Source organism: Desmodus rotundus, chromosome 6, assembly GCF_022682495.2.
Source record: "Desmodus rotundus isolate HL8 chromosome 6, HLdesRot8A.1, whole genome shotgun sequence".
Lineage (NCBI taxonomy): Eukaryota > Metazoa > Chordata > Mammalia > Chiroptera > Phyllostomidae > Desmodus > Desmodus rotundus.
This window is the reverse complement of record NC_071392.1, coordinates 78712010-78730790: the sequence shown is the minus strand read 5'-3', so window position 1 is coordinate 78730790 and position 18781 is coordinate 78712010. Positions and strand designations below refer to the sequence as shown.

The following is an 18781-nucleotide window of genomic DNA, read 5'->3' as shown; positions in this document are numbered from 1 at the left end:
TGAAGTACCTTGACCTTGGACTTCTAGCCTCCAGAACTGTGAGAAAATAAATTTCTGTTGTTTAGCCACTCCATCTCTGGTACTTGGGTATGGCCTGGGCAGACCAAGACATCACCCTATGAAACACAGGCCGCATTGTTTCGGTTGGGTAAATTCTCAATCACCCCCGCCCTCAGCCATAGCAATGCGGGTTCTTGGCAAATCCACAAGAATTAGCTGCCTAATACAGCCTCAGATAACTAAACTAATTAACCAGTTATAAGAAATACTTAACATAATACCCCTGCGGAATTTTGGAGACACCTGCGGAATAATGAGCATTAAGTCATGCTTTCTGAAAAGTTAATATGCTTAACTGTTGACTAAGGGCATTCCTGGTTGGCATCCAGTGACCTCTCTCCTCCAGGAAAAAGAAAGATTAACAAAACAATTAATGGAAATCCTTTCAAGCAACTCAGAAAAACTAATTACAAGTAAGGCTCCACATATCCCAGAATCACTTATCAGGAAGTTAAAGCTCTACAAAGCACCATCTACAACAAGGATCGAACCCCCTCCGCGACACCCATTCCGAAAGTGAAAAAAAAAAGGGGGGACGGGGGTCCTCTGAGCACACAAACTGGATGTCAGTGAACACCTGCACCCCACCCCTCAATCAGTGCTACCTTCTTTCTCCTTTGGACGATTCTAACTGATTTTTTAATTGCATAATGGAAAGAGCAGTAGATAAGGAGACACCTTTATTTCCTAAATATTCTATCTAACATTATCATAAAGGCAAAAACTGAGTATTTGAAAACTGTCAACAAGCACTCAAAGGTTAATCAGAACCTCACTCCAAGTAAGACGAAAATTAACTATTAGCTTACTGATGTTTCTAGAACATAACATTCCTTTTTGTTATTGATTCCAATGCAAAAAAAAAAAAAAAAGAGCCCAGAGCTGACATGATTCTTCAAAACGCTATCCTATTTTCTGTCCCAAACCGCTTTTAACCAGAAGATATTAGGTTGTAATATTACATCTGTTTAGCCCTTATTTCAAAGGATGAGCATCAGATTTGTCTTTCCTTTAAAATGCAAACCAGTAAACTTAAATGCCTGACAAGCAACATACAGCCACTCTGTCAGCAGGGAACTAAAGTCGAGCAGACATCAAGTGTGAGCTGAGTGAAAGCAGACACTGAAGAGGAGAAAGATTGCTAGGAATATAAACACTAACCAAACTAGTGGAGAAGAAGGTCTTCAAAGGCCATTTATACTAAGCAGAGCTCTGTGTATGAGTAGTCTACCAATGCTTCCGATGAATCATAAAAATAACAAACCCTCATCATAATTCTGAGTTTGCATTAAAAAATCGTATTAAAGAAATGTCTGAGACATGTATCACTATATAATCACACCAGATATGGCTTCACTCAAAACATAACCAAATCTACATTATACTTTTAGATCGATTTTATTATGTTCAATTACACACTGCAATTGTTTGTTTCTTAATTATGTCTTATGAGAGCCCATAAAATACAGGATAACCCCATCCCAACTGATAAGAATTTGCAATGACAAACAAGTCCCTCTGAAAAAGTTTTCTGATGCATAAAAATAACATCCCTTAATTCAGTACAAAAAGGTTCATTTAATACCAAGTGACAGTAAGCAATTTCTGCTTTAAAGTCAATTGAAAACTCACTGGTGTCTTGCTTCAGACAGCACTTAGGACCAATTACTACAACAAACGCATGCAGTTTTTCACTCTTTCAATTAATTTGGTTACACAAAACACTTCTGGCATCAAAAGTTATAAATCTTGTAGCCAATAGAGAAGGCCATTATCTAAAATTAAGTAAAATCACCCCCCACTAACATATAAAACTGAGCCCAGGGTTGACAAAGTCAAGTTAAAATCTACCCCGACCCTTACCGAGCCAAGCTACCTCCTCTCCCTCTTCCATTTTAGGGCCCACACCCTCCTTAAAGCTTTGCCCACAGTGATCCTATTTTTCACTTCCAGGGGAATGTTTTAATAGCATTTGGTCATTTTAAGGTGCATGCTATTTCCTAATATGGAGTTTCTGATGAGTTCCTCAGAAGTGATGTCTTATAAGATATTAACAGGTGTTATGTGGTAATGGGTTACTTTGGAAATTCTGGATTACACAAATTGAAGGTTTCTTAACCGCAGACATCCAGGAGACTGTAATATGTTAATGTGCAAGGTGCTTCTGGGAGGGAAGGGGCAGAGTAGGGGCTCGGTAGGCAGGACATGAAAAACTAATTATTTAGCATTTCTGTAATTTAGTCATCTACAGAACCTAATCATCCCACCCCTTCCCTCTCCTCAGCATATACACATATGGAAGCGCACACACACATTTTTATGAAAGTTTTCAAATACATACAAAAACTAAGACACTTGTTGCATAAACTCAGCTTCAGCAACTAAACACATTCCAATCGTATTTCACCTTTCACTGACTCAATCCCTCTTCCCCAATTATTTTGAAACAAATCGTAGACATATCATCTTCATTGGTATATATTTCAGTATATATTGATTTGTTAAAAAAACAAAAACAAAAAACAAAGCCATAATGCCAGTATCTCAGTTTTTTCTAACAGTTAAAATGCAAATTGGTTTTTTAAAGTGCATTCGAATCACCTGAAAATCAACACAGATTCCGGTCAGGAGGGTCAGGTGGTGACTGAGAACCTGATTTCTAACAAACTCTCAAGTTTTATTTTGAGTATAAAACCATGTCTCCCATAACACAACGACAGGCACAACGTTCTAAATAGAAAATCACCATCTGAATTACGTGCCACCTTATTTTTTGCGACAGCTTTACAAAAAAATTTTAAAGAATAAATGGGCGGAGGAGGGCAAAGGGGGGAAACTGGGACAACTGTAATAGAATAAACAAGAAAAAAAGAATAAAGGAAAGTCAGAAAAGGTTCTCCTAAGGATCTTAAAACTGTCTTACAAAGTCAAATGGTACACAATTTTCCCTTTTAACTTTCTGTTAGATGGCAAGTTTCCATGTTTTTCAGGTGAAATTCCCCACAAATAAAGGACCGGCTACTAAGAAAACCGAAATCATAACTCATCTCATGGCTTGAAAGCAGTTCAAAGTGTAAGAAGCAACAGAGAAGACCACCAGGAGCAGAGCTCATCACTGCAAACTGCAAAATGCAAGCACAGGACCAACCATCCACATGCAAGCAAAACAAAACCACCACCACCAAAGAGACAAAACACTCTGCCACCCTGAGAAAACCCATTTCTCTCTCCATGAGACCTTAGGCTAACAAGGGCCAATACTAACACAGTCATTAAATAAGTAAAAACAGAAAAGAACTATATTCCGAAAAATAAAGAAATACATGAACAGATACATAGAAGTTCCAAATCATTTCTCAGAGTTCTGAAGGAAAAGTTGCTAAAAAAGTACTATACGAATTAAAGGTATTCAACTGTTCAATTAAATACACTGCACAATACTTAAAAATCAGGAAGACTCACCTTGCCAAGATATCTAGTTCACTTTCATGTCATAAGTGTTTACACACATCTGATTACTTTATTGTTCCTCTGTGAGCATATGCAACCATCTGAAACAACTTACAAAAACCAAACAGGATTCAAACGTGAACAGGAAGGCAGAGCTTGCAGGGCAGAGGTGTGGGGAGGAGAGAGCTCCTGAAAGAGGGCTGGAGATCTGTCCGGGATCTTCCTTAGGTCTTCAGCTAGGTATCATCAGCGCATGTGTGGGAGGAAACTACGCAAGGCCAGGAAAAGAACCACCTTAAAGGATTAACCTGAACAATGATCTGAAATCAGACCCAAACTCTCATCATTCACAGAGCACTGGAAGGAGTACTCAACAGGATTTTGCCATCTTGGTGAGACAAAATGGGCCCTAGACCACAGCTCTGGACCTGAAAAGACCACACTATCCCAAGTTTTGGGTTGGCCAAAAGTCTGTTACATTTTTGTGGAAGATGGCTCTGGTAGTGCTTAGTTGTCTTTAACTCCACTGGAAACAGTTTTGGTAGATTGTATTGTGACAACTGTCAGATCAGCATGCATTTAAAACATAAAAATGTACCAAAATTGGTGAATTTTTGTGCAGCCATTTTAATACTGAAAATGGAAGAAACCACACATTTTTAGCATATTATGCTTTATTATTTCAAAGAAGGTAAAAATGCAACTGAAATGCAAAAAAAGATTTGTTCCGTGTATGGAGGTGCTGTGACTGATTAAACGTGTCAAAAGGGAAGTTTCTTGGTACTGTTGACATTTTGGCCAAATAATTCTTTGCTGTGGGGCTGTCTTATGCTTTGGAAGATGTTTAGCAGCACCCCTGGCCTCTACTCACCAGAAGCCAATAGCAGGAAATAGCCAACATGCTCAAAATATTCAAATCAATAAAATTAGTGAAAATAAAAAATGTCTTTTATTTTATGGAAAAAAATGTAATGGACTTTTCTACCAATCCAATAACTTAACCACATCCCAGAACAAAGCTCAGGAATATTTATAGGAAAATAAAGATATCCGATATCAGTACCCAACAAGGTAAAATTTATAATATCTAGCAACCAGAGTAGAAGGCATGTAAAGGAAAGGTGGGGGCAGGGGAATATTAATCTACTGAAACAAACCCAAAAATAAAAAAGATGATAAAATTAGTAAACAATAACAAAAACATTTATGATACCTTTATTCCATATGTTCAAGGCTATAGGAAAGCATGAACATGTAAGCAGACATTAAAGGTATTTTTTTAAAAAACACCCAAATCAGACTTCCAGTCAAGATGGAGGCGTATGTTGACATGCTACGCGTCCTGGTGCAACCACAGAAAGAACTACAACTAAACCTCAGAGCAAATGACACCCAGAACTGTCAGAAAATCTAACTGTATATAGAAGTCCGACAACCAAGGATTTAAAGAAGGCACATTCATCCAGACGGGTAGGAGGGACAGAGACAGGTGAAGAGTTGTGGCAGTAGTAGCAGCAGAACACTATTCACGTGTGGTGGATAAAAATCTAGAGGGATACCTTGGGAGCGAGCAATCCTAACCCCAGGCCAGGCTGCACAGACCAGAGTTCCAACACCAGGAAGATAAATCCCCATAACTCCTGGCTGTAAAAACCAGTGGGGGATGGGGTGGCAGAAAAAATGCCAGATTTTCAGGAGACTCTGCTTAAAGAGCCCACATGGTCTTAGAACCTATGCAGACCCACCACTCTGGGATTCAGCATCAGGGCAACAGCTGGAAGGGAGCCAATCACGTGCGGGGAGTGGGTAAAATGACTAGAAAAGAGGCGAGTGCTGGGCAAACCTCCAGAAGCCAGGCAGCGGCACTGTCCCCTCTCTGAGCCCTGCCCACACAGAGCCACAAAGCAGTGAAGCGGGTTGCCCCACCCTGGAGATTACCTAAGACTCTGCCCCACACAATTTACAGGTGCCTTTTCAACAATAGGTCACACTGCTAAGACAGGGAGTCAAAGCAGCTCTACCTAATACACAGAAACAAACACAGGGGGCTGCCGAATTGAGAAGAGGAAGAAATATGGCTGAAATGAAAAAACAGAAGCCCAGAAAAAGAACTAAACAAAACAGAGAAAACTAACCTATCAGATGCAGAGTTCAAAACACTGGTGACTAGGATGCTCAAAGAACTCACTGAGTACAGCAAAAAAAAAAAAAAAAAAATGAAGGTTACACTAAGTGAAGTAAAGAAAAATCCACATGGAACCAACAGTGAAGCCAGGACTCAACTCAACAATTTGGAACAAAAGAAATAAACATTAAACCAGAACAGCAAGAAGAAACAAGAATTCAAAAAAACGAGGATAGAATAAGAAGCCTTGGGGACATCTCCAAACTTACCAACATCCAAAGCACAGGGATGCCAGAAGAAGAGGAAGAGCAAGAAATAGAAAACTTAGTGAAAAAATAATGAAAGAAAATTTCCCTATTTTGGTAAAGGAAATAGACACACAAGTTCAGGAAGCACAGAGTCCCCAGCAAGTTGGACCCAAAGAGGACAACACCAAGACACATCATAATTAAAATGCCAAAGGTTAAAGATAAAGAGAGAATCTTAAAAGCAGCAAGAGAAAAGCAGAGAGTTACCTACAAGGGAGTTCCCATAAGACTCAGCTGATTTCTCAAAAGAAACTTTGCAGACTAGAAGGCAAAGAAGTATTCAAAGTGATGAAAAGCAAGGACCTACAACCTAGATTACTCTCCCCAGCAAAACTATCATTTAGAATGGAAGGGCAGATAAAGGGCTTCCCAGACAAAGGAAAACTAAAGGAGTTCATCACCAACCCATTATTACATGAAATGTTAAAGGGACTTAGTTAAAAAAAAGAAGAACAAAACTATGAACATTAAGCTGGCAACAAATTCACAACTATCAACAACTGAATCTAAAAAAATTAACTAAGCAAACAACCAAAACAGGAACAGATTCATAGATACGGAGATCATTTGGAGGTTTATCAGCTGGGAGGGGGAAAGCAGAGGATGGGGGAAAAGGTGCAGGGATTCAGAAGTATAACTGGTAAGTACAAAACAGGGCAATGTTAAGAACAGCATAGGAAATGGAGAAACCAAATGACTTCTATGCACAACCAATGGACATGAACTAAGAGGGGGGACTGCTGGAGGGAAGGGTGATGCTGAGCAGGGTGGGCGGGTAAAGGGGGGAAAACTGGGATAACTATAATAGCATAATCAATAAAATATATTTTTTAAAAAACACCCAACTCAAAGTTCTATAGATCGATAATATAAACCATAAAAATTACATTAAGGAATTAACAGATTAGGAACTATAGAAAAGATTAGTGAACTTGAACACACAATACAGACTATATAAAACACCAAGAAAAAATGGAAGAAAAACTGAATCTCAGCATTCAGTGGCCTAAAACACTTAGAGATAAAACTGACAAACAACATGTAAGACTTATACATTAAAACTTGCTAAGAAAAATTAAATTAAGACATATACCCTAGTCATGGGTCAGCAGACTCAATAATGTTAATGTTAATTCTCCTGTATTAATCTGTCCATTCGTGCAATCCTAACCAAAATCCTATCGGGTTTTATTGTAGAAATTGAGTAGCTAGTTCTAAAATTGATACAGAAATGCAAAGGACCTAGAACAGCCAAAATAACTTTTATAAAGAGGAATATGGTTGAAGAGCTTACACTATACACCTTCCTGACTTCTAACAGCAGCAATCAAGACTGTGGTATTATCATTATGATCAGATGAATGAACCAGACTGTCGAGACAGACCCACATAAGTCAATGGATTTTTGACAAAGGTGCACAAGATACTCAGTAAGGATAGTCTTTTCAATGAATGGTGTTGGAACAAGAAGATATCCTCACAACACACACGCACACACACACACACAGACACGACTGGAAAAAACTGACCGGGATGCTGGAAGTGTTCTCTAACTTGATGTGAGTAGTGGTTATACAGGTAAAAATTCATCAAACCATATACTGAATACATGTACACTTTACTATATATCTGTATACCTGGGAAAGGGAGAAACAAAGTAAGCCTGTAAGTTAGCATATAAAGATTCCATATTTATTAAAAAATTATTTCTATTGATCCAACATTTCAGACACACAGAGAGAGACAGAGAGAGCGAGTGAGCATGCGTGTGCACAAGAGCGATGTCTGGGATTAGGTTCATCTAATTTCAATAAGGGAAACTTATTAAGGATAAAGTTTAAAACAATTTTTTATTTTTATCTTCACATTTTTCTGCATTTCTATTGTTTGAATACCTTTAATGAGTGCATACCATTTTTATAACAATACAATGATTTTTTTTAATGGAAATGGTGTTATTAACAGTAGTTAATTCTGGGTGAAAAGAATATGAGTAATTTATATTTTATTCTCTGTAATTTTCTAGATTTTTAATTCTCCCACTTAAAAAGTATTTATGTAACTACAAAGACTAACATGAAAAAAAGTGTCATGCTAAAAAATGTTAACTTTGTTATAATTTGCAACTATTATCTTTGTACGTAGGTGGACAAGGTCCACATGAAAACTGTACAAAAGGAAAACAGAAAGTATTCTGGGAAATGAGGTTATTGGACAATGTTTCTCTTTTACGACTATATATTTTACAAATCTGTGCGATCTAACTTTTATAAAGGAAAATGGGAAATGTTGCAATGACAAGTGAGCCCAGAAAAGAGCAACAAGCATGGAAGGTTGCTGAAGACCCTCCATCTGGTCAAGAATGGGGAAAAAATCTTTTCAACAAATGGTGCTGGAGCAACTAGACAGCCACATGCAAAAAAAAACAAATCAATCTAGACACAGGTCTTACACCCTTCGCAAAAAATTAACTCAAAATCAAAAACAGACCTAAATATAAAATACAAAATACAAAATTCCTAGAAAGTTACATAGGAGAAATTTAGAGGATCTTAGGTATGGCAATGACTTTTGGATACAACACCAAAGACACCATCAATGAAAGAAATAATTGATAAGCTGGGCTTCATTAAAATCAAAAACTTCTGCTCTGGGAAAGACACTGTCAAGAGAATGAGAACGTAAACCACAGACTGGGAAAAACCTTTGCAAAACACATGTACCCAGATACATGAGTACATGTACCCACTAAATGACAGCGAAAGAAACACTCCCCTCTGAATTTTCTAGTACAGCATAGTGAATAAAGACAATCATTAAAAATACCCAGTTTCTGAAGATGTGGTGTATACACACACACAAGGGAATATGATTCAGCCATAAAAAGGGATGAAATCTTGCCATTTGCAACAACATACATGGACCTAGAGAATGTTAGGCTAAGTGAAATAAGTCAGAGAAAGACAAATACTGTATTTCACTCATGTGTGGAATCCAAAAAAGACAAAGCAAATGAACAAGCAAAACAGACTCAGACACAGAGAGAAACTGATAGTAGATGGGGGCTGGGAGAGGAGGGGATGGGTGAAAAAGGTGAAGAGGAGCAAGAGGTACAAACTTCCCGTTATAAGTAAGTCATGGAGATGTAATGCAGAACACAGAAAACACAGTCAACGACACTGTAATAACTTTGTAAGATGACCGACTGGTTACTAGACGTCACTTCACGGTCATCACATCCTAAGGTATGTAAACGTCAAACACAATGTTGTGCACTTGAACCTAACACAATATTGTCTGTCAACTACACTTTCATAAATAATTTTTTATAAAAACCTAGTTTCTGGAAAGGCCACAGGAAAACAGGTGCTCTACTACACCTCCTGTGGGAGTGTAAATCCCCATCTTTTTGAAGAACATTTTGGCTCTGTCTGTCAAAATACCAAGGGCACACATATGTACTCTGATGCAGCTATTCTACTGCCACCGCCCTAAATTTAAATCACGGACACACTCTCAATGTACATGAACCCTCACTGCAATGTATTTTTAACAGACCATAAAAAGAAATAAAGAAACAACTAAAGTGTCTAAAAACTAAACAAAAGGTAGCCACCGATTAAATAGATTATGGTGCATCCATGACAGAATGCTACACAGCCACTAAAAAGGACAACAGACACCAATGTGTGCTGCTGGAAAAGACCACCAAGATATAGTAATATAAAGAAAAACAAATGAACAAAGGTTAAACAGCACCTAGTATGACCCCATTTGTTTAAAATATATTATAATCTTTATGAATATTCCACGTATAAATTCATAAACATTACACTGATACATTAAATATATACTCTTTCATTAAGATTATACATTCACACATACTTAAATATAGTCTTCTATTTTCCTCAAGGGACCCAGCACAAGACACTTAACAGGGTTATAGTGTAGTTCAGAAAGGAAATGAACAGGGAGAAAAGTCTTCACTTCCTTTCTGTTGTTGTTCCTCTTCAAATATTTGAATTTTTTAAATATGTGACTAACTTTAGAAAATTGTGTATGTAAGTTAGCAATCGTAGGTATAATTTTTTGATGGCAGCAAGGGTTATCTAGGCAAAGAAATCACGGACCCTTAAATTTGCTTGCTTATAGTCTTTGTGCCTATAATCTAATAAATCTATTTTACACTTTATGTTGGTTTACATTTTGTTTTACATACACACATGAGCAAACATTAAATCTAGCTGCTTTAGCTGACTCTCAAATTATCAAATAATAACCATCTAAGTTCAACTACACAAGGTTCCCTGGGTACAAAGAGAACATTCTGACAACTGGAATCAACCTTTCTAGCCAACCTGTCAAGGGCAATTCTGGAGGAAATTTAACATAAACTGGTTGCTATCTGGCAAACATTAACATCAAGTTTCTTGTAACCAGAGAAGCTGCAGATGCTAAAAATTAGGAAATGAACTTTTGAGTGCCTTCGCTATGCCAAACTATGCCAGGCACTTTTATTTACTCTTACTTAATTTTCCCAAAAAACATAGCAGATCGCCTTATTACCCCATTTTACAAGTAAGAAAGTAAGATGTGGTGGTTTCAAGTAACTGGTCCAAGGTTACTTTACATGGATAATACAGTAAGTTTCTACTAACAACACTGCACTGCCCACCAAAGGCTGTGACCACACCCACCTATAAGCAATGGCTTGAAAAACACTGACCAGTCACCAACACTACAACCATATGCCTCAAAGCCTTCAAGAAATTCCCATGTTAAAAATTATACATGAGGTTAGAAACTACATCATGGGCTCCCAAGATATTAGTTCTGCGTGTTCGGCCAGAAAAAAAAAAAATGGAACTTTCCCCCCCTTGCATCCACATATGCTTTCAGATGTCCCAGGACTTCCAGAAAGTTTAAAAAGTGTTTAGTCTCCAGCTATTCTTGTAGAAATGTTCAAACTATGGCAAGACTCCCCAGGGCACAAAGGGAGCCGGCAACCCTAAAAAGTATCACGAGACAGGCTCAGATGGAGAGAGAAGGCGGTGCTGGAGACCACACTGCCTACCTAACACACCTCCAGGTCCGGGTCCCCTCCTGCCACAGACTGTGTCGGGAACCTCAAAGCTGTATGTTCAAAGCTCTCATCAAAGCCTGGACCCTCCAGCAAAGTCGCCTTTGAATTAAATGTGGGCTTGACCAAAACACTTTCTGGGGAATTTAACAGGTGTCCACAAGAAAGGATTCTCCAAGTTTCTGAAATTCCACCTTCTGTGAAGACCTGAAAGTTGGTGAAAACGTGAGCCTTCAAGCCGCCCTGACATCTGGAACCAGAGCCTGTCTACAAAAGCTCTGCTCGGGGGTTTCAGTAAGGCCTCCTCAGTCACAGCCAAGTTTGTCTTCCCAATTAAGCCGGCCATTAAAGACCAACTGATAAAGAGAAGAGTCAACATTTAATTGGAAAGCAAATCACCTAACAGTAAGCGGTAGACACACATTTCCCAATTAAAAACCTGACAAGAACTCACAAAAATAAAACAGCACCTCCCAAATGCCATCTTGCTTATTTCCTGTTCAGAAAGGCTTCCCGCTCCAACTCCACACCAAACACACAGGTGGGGGTGGGGGGATCAATAGTAAAGCAGAAAATGCTGCGTGTGCGCACGAGGATAAAACTGTCCAAGTTGTACATCAGCAGGTAACCGGGACTCTGTCCACCCAGTTAGTTCCATTTTAACGGGCCAATGGCAAGACTTAAAACCAAAAACTGCAGTTAGCAGCACCCCAACAGCCTCAGTCCCAAGCATTCGGTCTCATTGAAGCCCCACCTCACCACTGGAGGACCTCTTCTGCAAAGCCGAGGGAGCACACCCTTTGAAACATCTGACTGTCCTGAAATATTTTTTCAAATACTTTTTAAACGGTTAAGAATTACATTTATGAGTCTCAAGGTACTTTAAAAATACTCGTCTGCCAAATGTAATACTTTCATTACAATGACACTATACTTCATCTTTAAATCACATTGATGGACTACCTCACTACAAAATAGAGTCATTATTTAACCATTTGGTGCTGTGATTAGGAATAGTGACGAGATTCGGATAGTCCATGTCTACACCTACTCTGTCCTTAGGTCAAACTCTTATTCACCTGCACTTTTTTATCCAGTGTTAAAAGATGACTGTTAAATGCTCCTCTAATAGGAATAGCATTTTAAAGTACATAAAAACTTATGTTACAGACAACTGTAACTGAACAATAAAATACTTTAAAATATATATAGTAAAAAAAAAAAACTTATGTTAATACATAATGGAGTCTAGAAATGACTTTTTTTACCTAACCAAACAAGAAAATTAAGAGAGAAATTTTGACGTGCACTGTTCAAAAAAGAGAAACAACTGCTCAGTGATAAAGAGACAAATAAAGCTAAACTAGAACTTCCGGCCAAGATGGAGGCGTAGGTAGACACACTGCACCTCCTCGCACAACCAAAAGAAGGACAACAATTTAAAAACAAAAAACAACCAGAACTAACGAAAATCAAACTGCATGAAGTCCGACAACCAAGGAAATAAAGAAGAAACATTCATCCAGACGGGTAGGGGGGCGGAGAGGACTCGGGCAAGGCGGCAGCTGGCAGACCCCACGGCCCCACATTCGCACATAGATAAACCAGGAGGGATGTCAGGGGAGCGAAACAGACCGTGCAACCCAGGGCTCCAGCGTGGGGGGTTGGGGGGGGGGGGAATAAAGCCTCAAACCACTGATTGAAAACACTCCTGGGGGTTGAGGCAGCAGCAGGAGAAACTCCCAGCCTCACAGGAGAGGTCATTGGAGAGACCCACAGGGTCCTAGGGTGTGCACAGGCCCACCCACTCAGGAATCAGCACCAGAGGGGCCTGATTTGATTGTGGGTTGCGGAGGGAGTGACTGAAAACCGGCAGAGTGGAGCAGGCGCCATTGCTCCCTCTCGGTCTCTCCCCCACGTACAGTGTCACAGTGCAATGACCAGCGTTACCCGCCCAGGTGAACACCTAAGGCTCCGCCCCTTTACCTAACAGACATGCCAAGACAAAACAAATGGCCCAAATGAAAGAACAGATCAAAGCTCCAGAAATAATTCAACTAAGCAGCGAACAGATAGCCAACCTATCAGATGCACAGTTCAAAACACTGGTAATCAGGATGCTCAAAGAATTGGTTGAATTTGGTTGCAAATTAGATAAAAAAATGAAAGCTATGCTAAGAGAAACAAAGGAAAATGTACAGGGAACCAATAGTGATGCGAAGGAAACTGGGACTCAAATCAACGGTGTGGACCAGAAGGAAGAAAGAAACATCCAACCAGAAAAGAATGAAGAAACAAGAATTCAGAAAAATGACGAGAGGCTTAGGAACCTCCAGGACATCTTTAAACATTCCAACATCTGAATTATAGGGATGCCAGAAGGAGAAGAGGAAGAACAAAAAAATGAAAACTTATTTGAACAAATAATAAAGGAGAACTTCCCTAGTCTGGCAAAGGAAATAGACTTCCAGGAAGTCCAGGAAGCTCAGAGAGTCCCAAAGAAGCTGACCCAAGGAGGAACACACCAAGGCACATCATAATTACATTACCCAAGATGAAACAGAAGGAGAGAATCTTAGAAGCAGCAAGAGAAAAGGACACAGTTACCTACAAAGGAGTTCCCATAAGACCATCAGCTGATTTCTCCAAAGAGACCTTACAGGCAAGAAGGGGCTGGCAAGAAGTATTCCAAGTCATGAAAGGCAAGGACCTACATCCAAGATTGCTGTATCCAGCAAAGCTATCATTTAGAATAGAAGGGCAGATAAAGTGCTTCTCAAATAAGGTCAAGTTAAAGGAATTCATCATCACCAAGCCCTTATTATATGAAATGTTAAAGGGATTTATCTAAGAAAAAGATCAAAAATATGAACAGTAAAATGACAGCAAACTCACAGTTATTAACGACCACACCTAAAACAAAAACAAGAGCAAACTAGACAAACAACTAGAACAGGAACAGAACCACAGAAATGGAGATCACATGGAGAGTTATCAACAGGGGAGTGGGAGGGGGAGAGAGGGGAAAAGGTACAGAGAATAAGTAGCATAAATGGTAGGTAGAAAATAGACAGGGGGAGGGTAAGAATAGCGTAGGAAATGTAGAAGCCAAAGAACTTATAAGTATGACCCATGGACATGAACTATAGGGGGTGGATGTGGGAGGGAGGGGGTGGGCAGGATGGAGTAGAGTGAAGGGGGGAAATGGGACAACTGTAATAGCATAATCAATATATTTTTTAAAAAGCTAAAGCAAGCAAACTTTACAAAGGACAGTAGGCTCTCACTAACAAGTAACTGACAAAATGGTAAGTGCGAAGAAACATGAAAGGAAACTGGCAAGGAGAGTTCCATGACTCCTGAAGATGTAGCTCGGACTTAATAAATACAAATCTAAACTGTGTTTTCCCACCCTGGTCAGGTGGCTCAGTTGATTGGAGCATTGTCTCATACTCCACAAGGTTGCAGGTTTGATTCCTGCTCAGGGTACATAGGTTGGGAGTTCGATCCCCAGCTGGGGTACGTAAGGGAGGCAACCAACCAACGTTTCTCTCTCACATAAATGTTTCTCTCTCTGTTTCTTTCTATCTCTCTCTCTCTCTCAAATGAATGAACATATCCTCTGGGGAGGATTTGAATGAATGAATGAATAAAACAGGCTTTCCTTATAGAGGTTTGTTCCCTGAAAGCTACAGATTTTGAGAGAGAATTTGAAAAGAGACTAAGCATACAAGAAGGTAAAGTCTTACACCAGGAATTAAGAATCATGAGTACCATGTTGCAATACGGGTAACATGGAGAATACAAATCACACAGAGAGACAAAGCAGCAACTAGAGAATGACAGAACAATTCACTAACAAGAAATATACACACATACCTCATTCTTTTCTTCCAATTTTATCGAGATATTGGGTTGGCCAAAATGTCTGTTATTTTTTCTTCCATAAAATAAAAACACACTTTTTCATTTTCACCAATAACTTTATTGATTTGGATATTTTGAGTATGTCAGCTATCTCCCAATATTGGCTTCCAGTGGGAAGAGGCCAGGGGTGCTAAACATCTTCCATGCATAAGACAGTCAGCTCCACAGCAAATAATTATTTGGCCAAAATACCAAGAGTACCAAGAAACTTTGCAAACCACATTTGACACGTTTCATCAGTCACAGCACCTTCTCTACACACTGCACACACACATTTTTTTAATGCACGCTGATCTGACAGCTGTCACAATAGAATCTAAGAAAACTGTTTCGAATGACGTGAAACACAACTAAGAGCTACTACAGCCATCGACCAGAAAAAAAGTAAGGGACTTTTTGGCCAACCCAATATAAATGACATGCAACGTTATGTTCATTGAAGGTATACAACATGATTGATGTGTATGTTGCAATATGATTGCCACAGTAAGTCACTTCACGTTACAATTTTTTTCTTCTAATGAGAAATTTTAAGATCTACTCCCTTGGCAATTACATTCCCAGTTCTGTTCCCTAAAGTACTCGCCCCCAACTCTCCTCCCACCCAAACACCGAAGTAATACTACAATCCTCTCATTCACAGCTACTGTTTATGAAATTTAAACCACTGGGTATGTTCAAAAGCACATCAGGGAGGAACACAACAAGGAGACAGAATCATCACACCCTCACTCCAACCCCAAAGTTTTCCTGTGACTCAAAGAAACGAAATACAAACATCAACATTCTGACATCAACAACATCAGTTTTAAAAAGGTCACATAGAAACATGAACCCCAACCCTTACCAAACGTGTCCACAGTGCTAGGTGTGGACACCCCATTTATATCATGCTGGTAACAAACATGACAAAATAAGGGTTGTTCAAATGGCCTGAGGTAGGCAAAGACAAGGAAGAAAAATTAGAACAATAATATGCAACAGAAGTCAGAGTAGAAAATGCCTAGGACTAAATCATGGAGATAATGTGAAAGTAATGGACATGGACATAAGAAACGGATGGATAACCACAAATCACACTCCACACCACCCAGCATTGCGAAGTTTCCCATGGAGAACACAAAAGCAACCAAAAGCAATGTATGTTTCTGAATCACTATCAAGAAAAAAAATTTTTTTTAAACGCTTTAGTTTGGGGGTTTTTTTTCATGCTTTTTTCAAATACAGGACATTTAGGGTAATTTAACTGCATTCAATAAAACTGACATAGTATAAAAGAAATGGGTAAAGCCTACAGAAGCATAAGAATATCAGTGAAATTTACATTTTATATAGCTGCTAACATCCCTAATTCCCCACTCCACTTCCACTGGAAATAATTACTCTTTCTCCTGGAATCCCATCACATTCCATCTGTCTCTTCTAGCCTTATGTCATAGTTTTTACTTACATATTTTATCCCTCAACTGTAGCCCACTATATAACATGTTGTAAGTATAGTGTACTATGATATCATAAGTATATAGTCCACTGTAACATCATGTCAGATTAGTCTTTGCAAAACGCAAGGCAATCACTTACTCATTCAATAAACATTTCCAAAGGCCCTGACCAGTGTGGCTCAGTTAGTTGGCAAAGTGAAAGTTCGCAGGTTCGATTCCCAGTCAGGGCACATGCCTGGGTTGCAGGTTCCAACCCTGGTCAGGACGTATGTGAGAGGCAACCAATGGATGTTTCTCTCCCTCTCTTTCTCCCTACCTCCCCCCCTCTCTGAAAATAAATAAATAAAATCTTTTAAATAAATATTTCCGAAGTACATGTAAGTGCCAGGACCATACTACTACAAACAGGCAATAAATATGTACTGTCCAAATGAATGTTGACTGCAAGGCAGAAAAACATAAACAAGTTCAAAAAGAACCCAAAGAAATCATGTATTGTATTTCCACGGGGGATTAGGATGGGAAGCTACAGATATTCCAATACCATGAAACATCTACGCTGCCTGCGTATTGTCACAGCAAGAAAGGTGTCCACAACAGAACAGCATTTCCTGCGCATGGCCTACCAAGTATCTTAAGAATTTCCATACTGAGAATTATCATTTTAATCCTTTAAAATTCTTTTGTAATAGTGATTTAATATGCCATAATCTTAAACTAGAAGTCCATAATAACACCCATGAGATGGGTCTTTATCAGTCCAGCAATGGCAGGTTGTCCATTCGCTCGAGAGCTTATTAACCATCAGACACTGCTAGGCCTGGGTTTTAAAAAGATCAGGACACTCCAAGACCCCTTCAAGAACTCAACCAAAAGTTTGGCACAGGTCGGGGGTGGTGGGAAAGAAGGCAGGCATTCCCGTTTTATTTTATGGAAAATGGCCGAGTTGAAATTGAAATGTCAACAACGTAAAAACGTGTCATATTTCATTCAAGTGTTTTCAGTCACTCCCTCTATCATCTTAATGTTATTTGAAAGGGTTCTTCCAACCTCAATTTATTTCACTTAAAAAAAAACCATAAAAGGCCCACTACTCCCACCATTTATATATTCTGGGAAAGTACTATGCATAGAGGGTAACTTGAAAATTGTTTCTTTTCTTTCTTTTTTATTTTTGTTTTTAGGAACAGACCGGGATAGGAAGGCAGAATAACAATCGAAAACGGACGTGTGCCTTCAAACCCACAGCCCTTCCACCAGCTCACTGCAGGCTCTTGCACGTGAGGCTGTGGCCATTCACAGGTGGTCACCTGCCTCGGCGAGCCCAGCAGAAGACAATCGACAGATCAACGTGGTAGTAATAAATGACCACACCTGGCGTTCTCTACCAAGCCCCGAACAGTGAGCGTGCTTTCAGGGCCGGGCACCCTACCGAAAAGACTGAGGCGGGGCTCCTCCCGCTAGCTCAGCCCCAGAGAAAAGGGGGGGTCTGTGGGGGACCCTGGGGTGGACTCAGAGGAGGCAAGAAGGGAAAGGAAGGGTGAGCAGGGTGGCTGGAACCCAGCTCACCCTTCTCCCTACCAAAGCGGAGGTCGAGCCGCTGCCCGCTGTCCCCTGTCCCCTGACCCTGCCTCCTGCCTCCCTCACCTGATGACAGAGATGAGCAGCCCCGAGGGGTCTTTGCTTTTGCTGACTGTGCTTCTGTACTTCCCACCAGCTGCTTCTGCCGCCATCTTGGTACCGGGCGGAGAACCCGTGGGTTGGAACCAACCGAAGGCAACGCGAACTCTGTGATTGACCTCTCCGAGAGCCCACCAATGGGAGAAGGGAAGTTCACAGAACTTCTCTTCCAGTCGCCAGTGAGGGGGCGGGACCCAAGCCGCAGGTTTCGCGGCCTGACGCGCCGCCCTCTAAGCACTCTGGGAATTGTAGTTCTCTTTCCCCGGCTCCTGGGCGCGGAGAAAGCCAAACCAGGGGCTGCTTGGTGAGGTCTCCTAACGAGTGTCTTTCTTACATTTATTCTGATCTTGGGCTTTTTTTTTCCTTGTCTTTAGAATTATATCAATTTTTAAGTCCAATTTACCTCATGATGCCGATGTCTGTGTGTGTAGGGGGTGTATTTAAGTGGGGTGGGGTCTATGCTTGATATCTGTGGGCAAAATTTTACTTCCAACACAGTAGGGTTTTTTTTTAATCTAGTAAAATGCGAAAATGTACACAGATAAATTGCTTTTCTTTCATATTCTCTAAAACCAAATGTTTTACATTTGTTTTATGTGGGTTCAATCATTTTTCAAGGTCCCTATATTCCCAGACAATCCCAAAAAACTTGCAGTCAGGAACACATAAATGGATATTGATAAAGAAAAGACCTAAAAAACGAAACCAA

At 39.8% G+C, this 18781-nt stretch overlaps 1 protein-coding gene across 4 annotated transcripts in view; it reads right to left on the bottom strand.

The window, feature by feature from the left end:
- EXOC4 (exocyst complex component 4) overlaps nucleotides 1–18211 on the bottom strand; it is a 672527-nt gene extending 654316 nt beyond the window's left edge. The window contains exon 1 of one of the 4 annotated variants that reach the window (XM_045191093.3): nucleotides 18040–18211. In XM_045191093.3, the coding sequence (XP_045047028.2) occupies nucleotides 18040–18125 (86 nt within the window). In that variant the 5' untranslated portion in view covers nucleotides 18126–18211. The remainder of the gene's footprint in view (nucleotides 1–18039) is intronic. The other 3 variants (XM_045191095.3, XM_045191096.3, XM_024554980.4) reach the window with 3 other exon arrangements.
- Nucleotides 18212–18781: the final 570 nt, after the last annotated feature.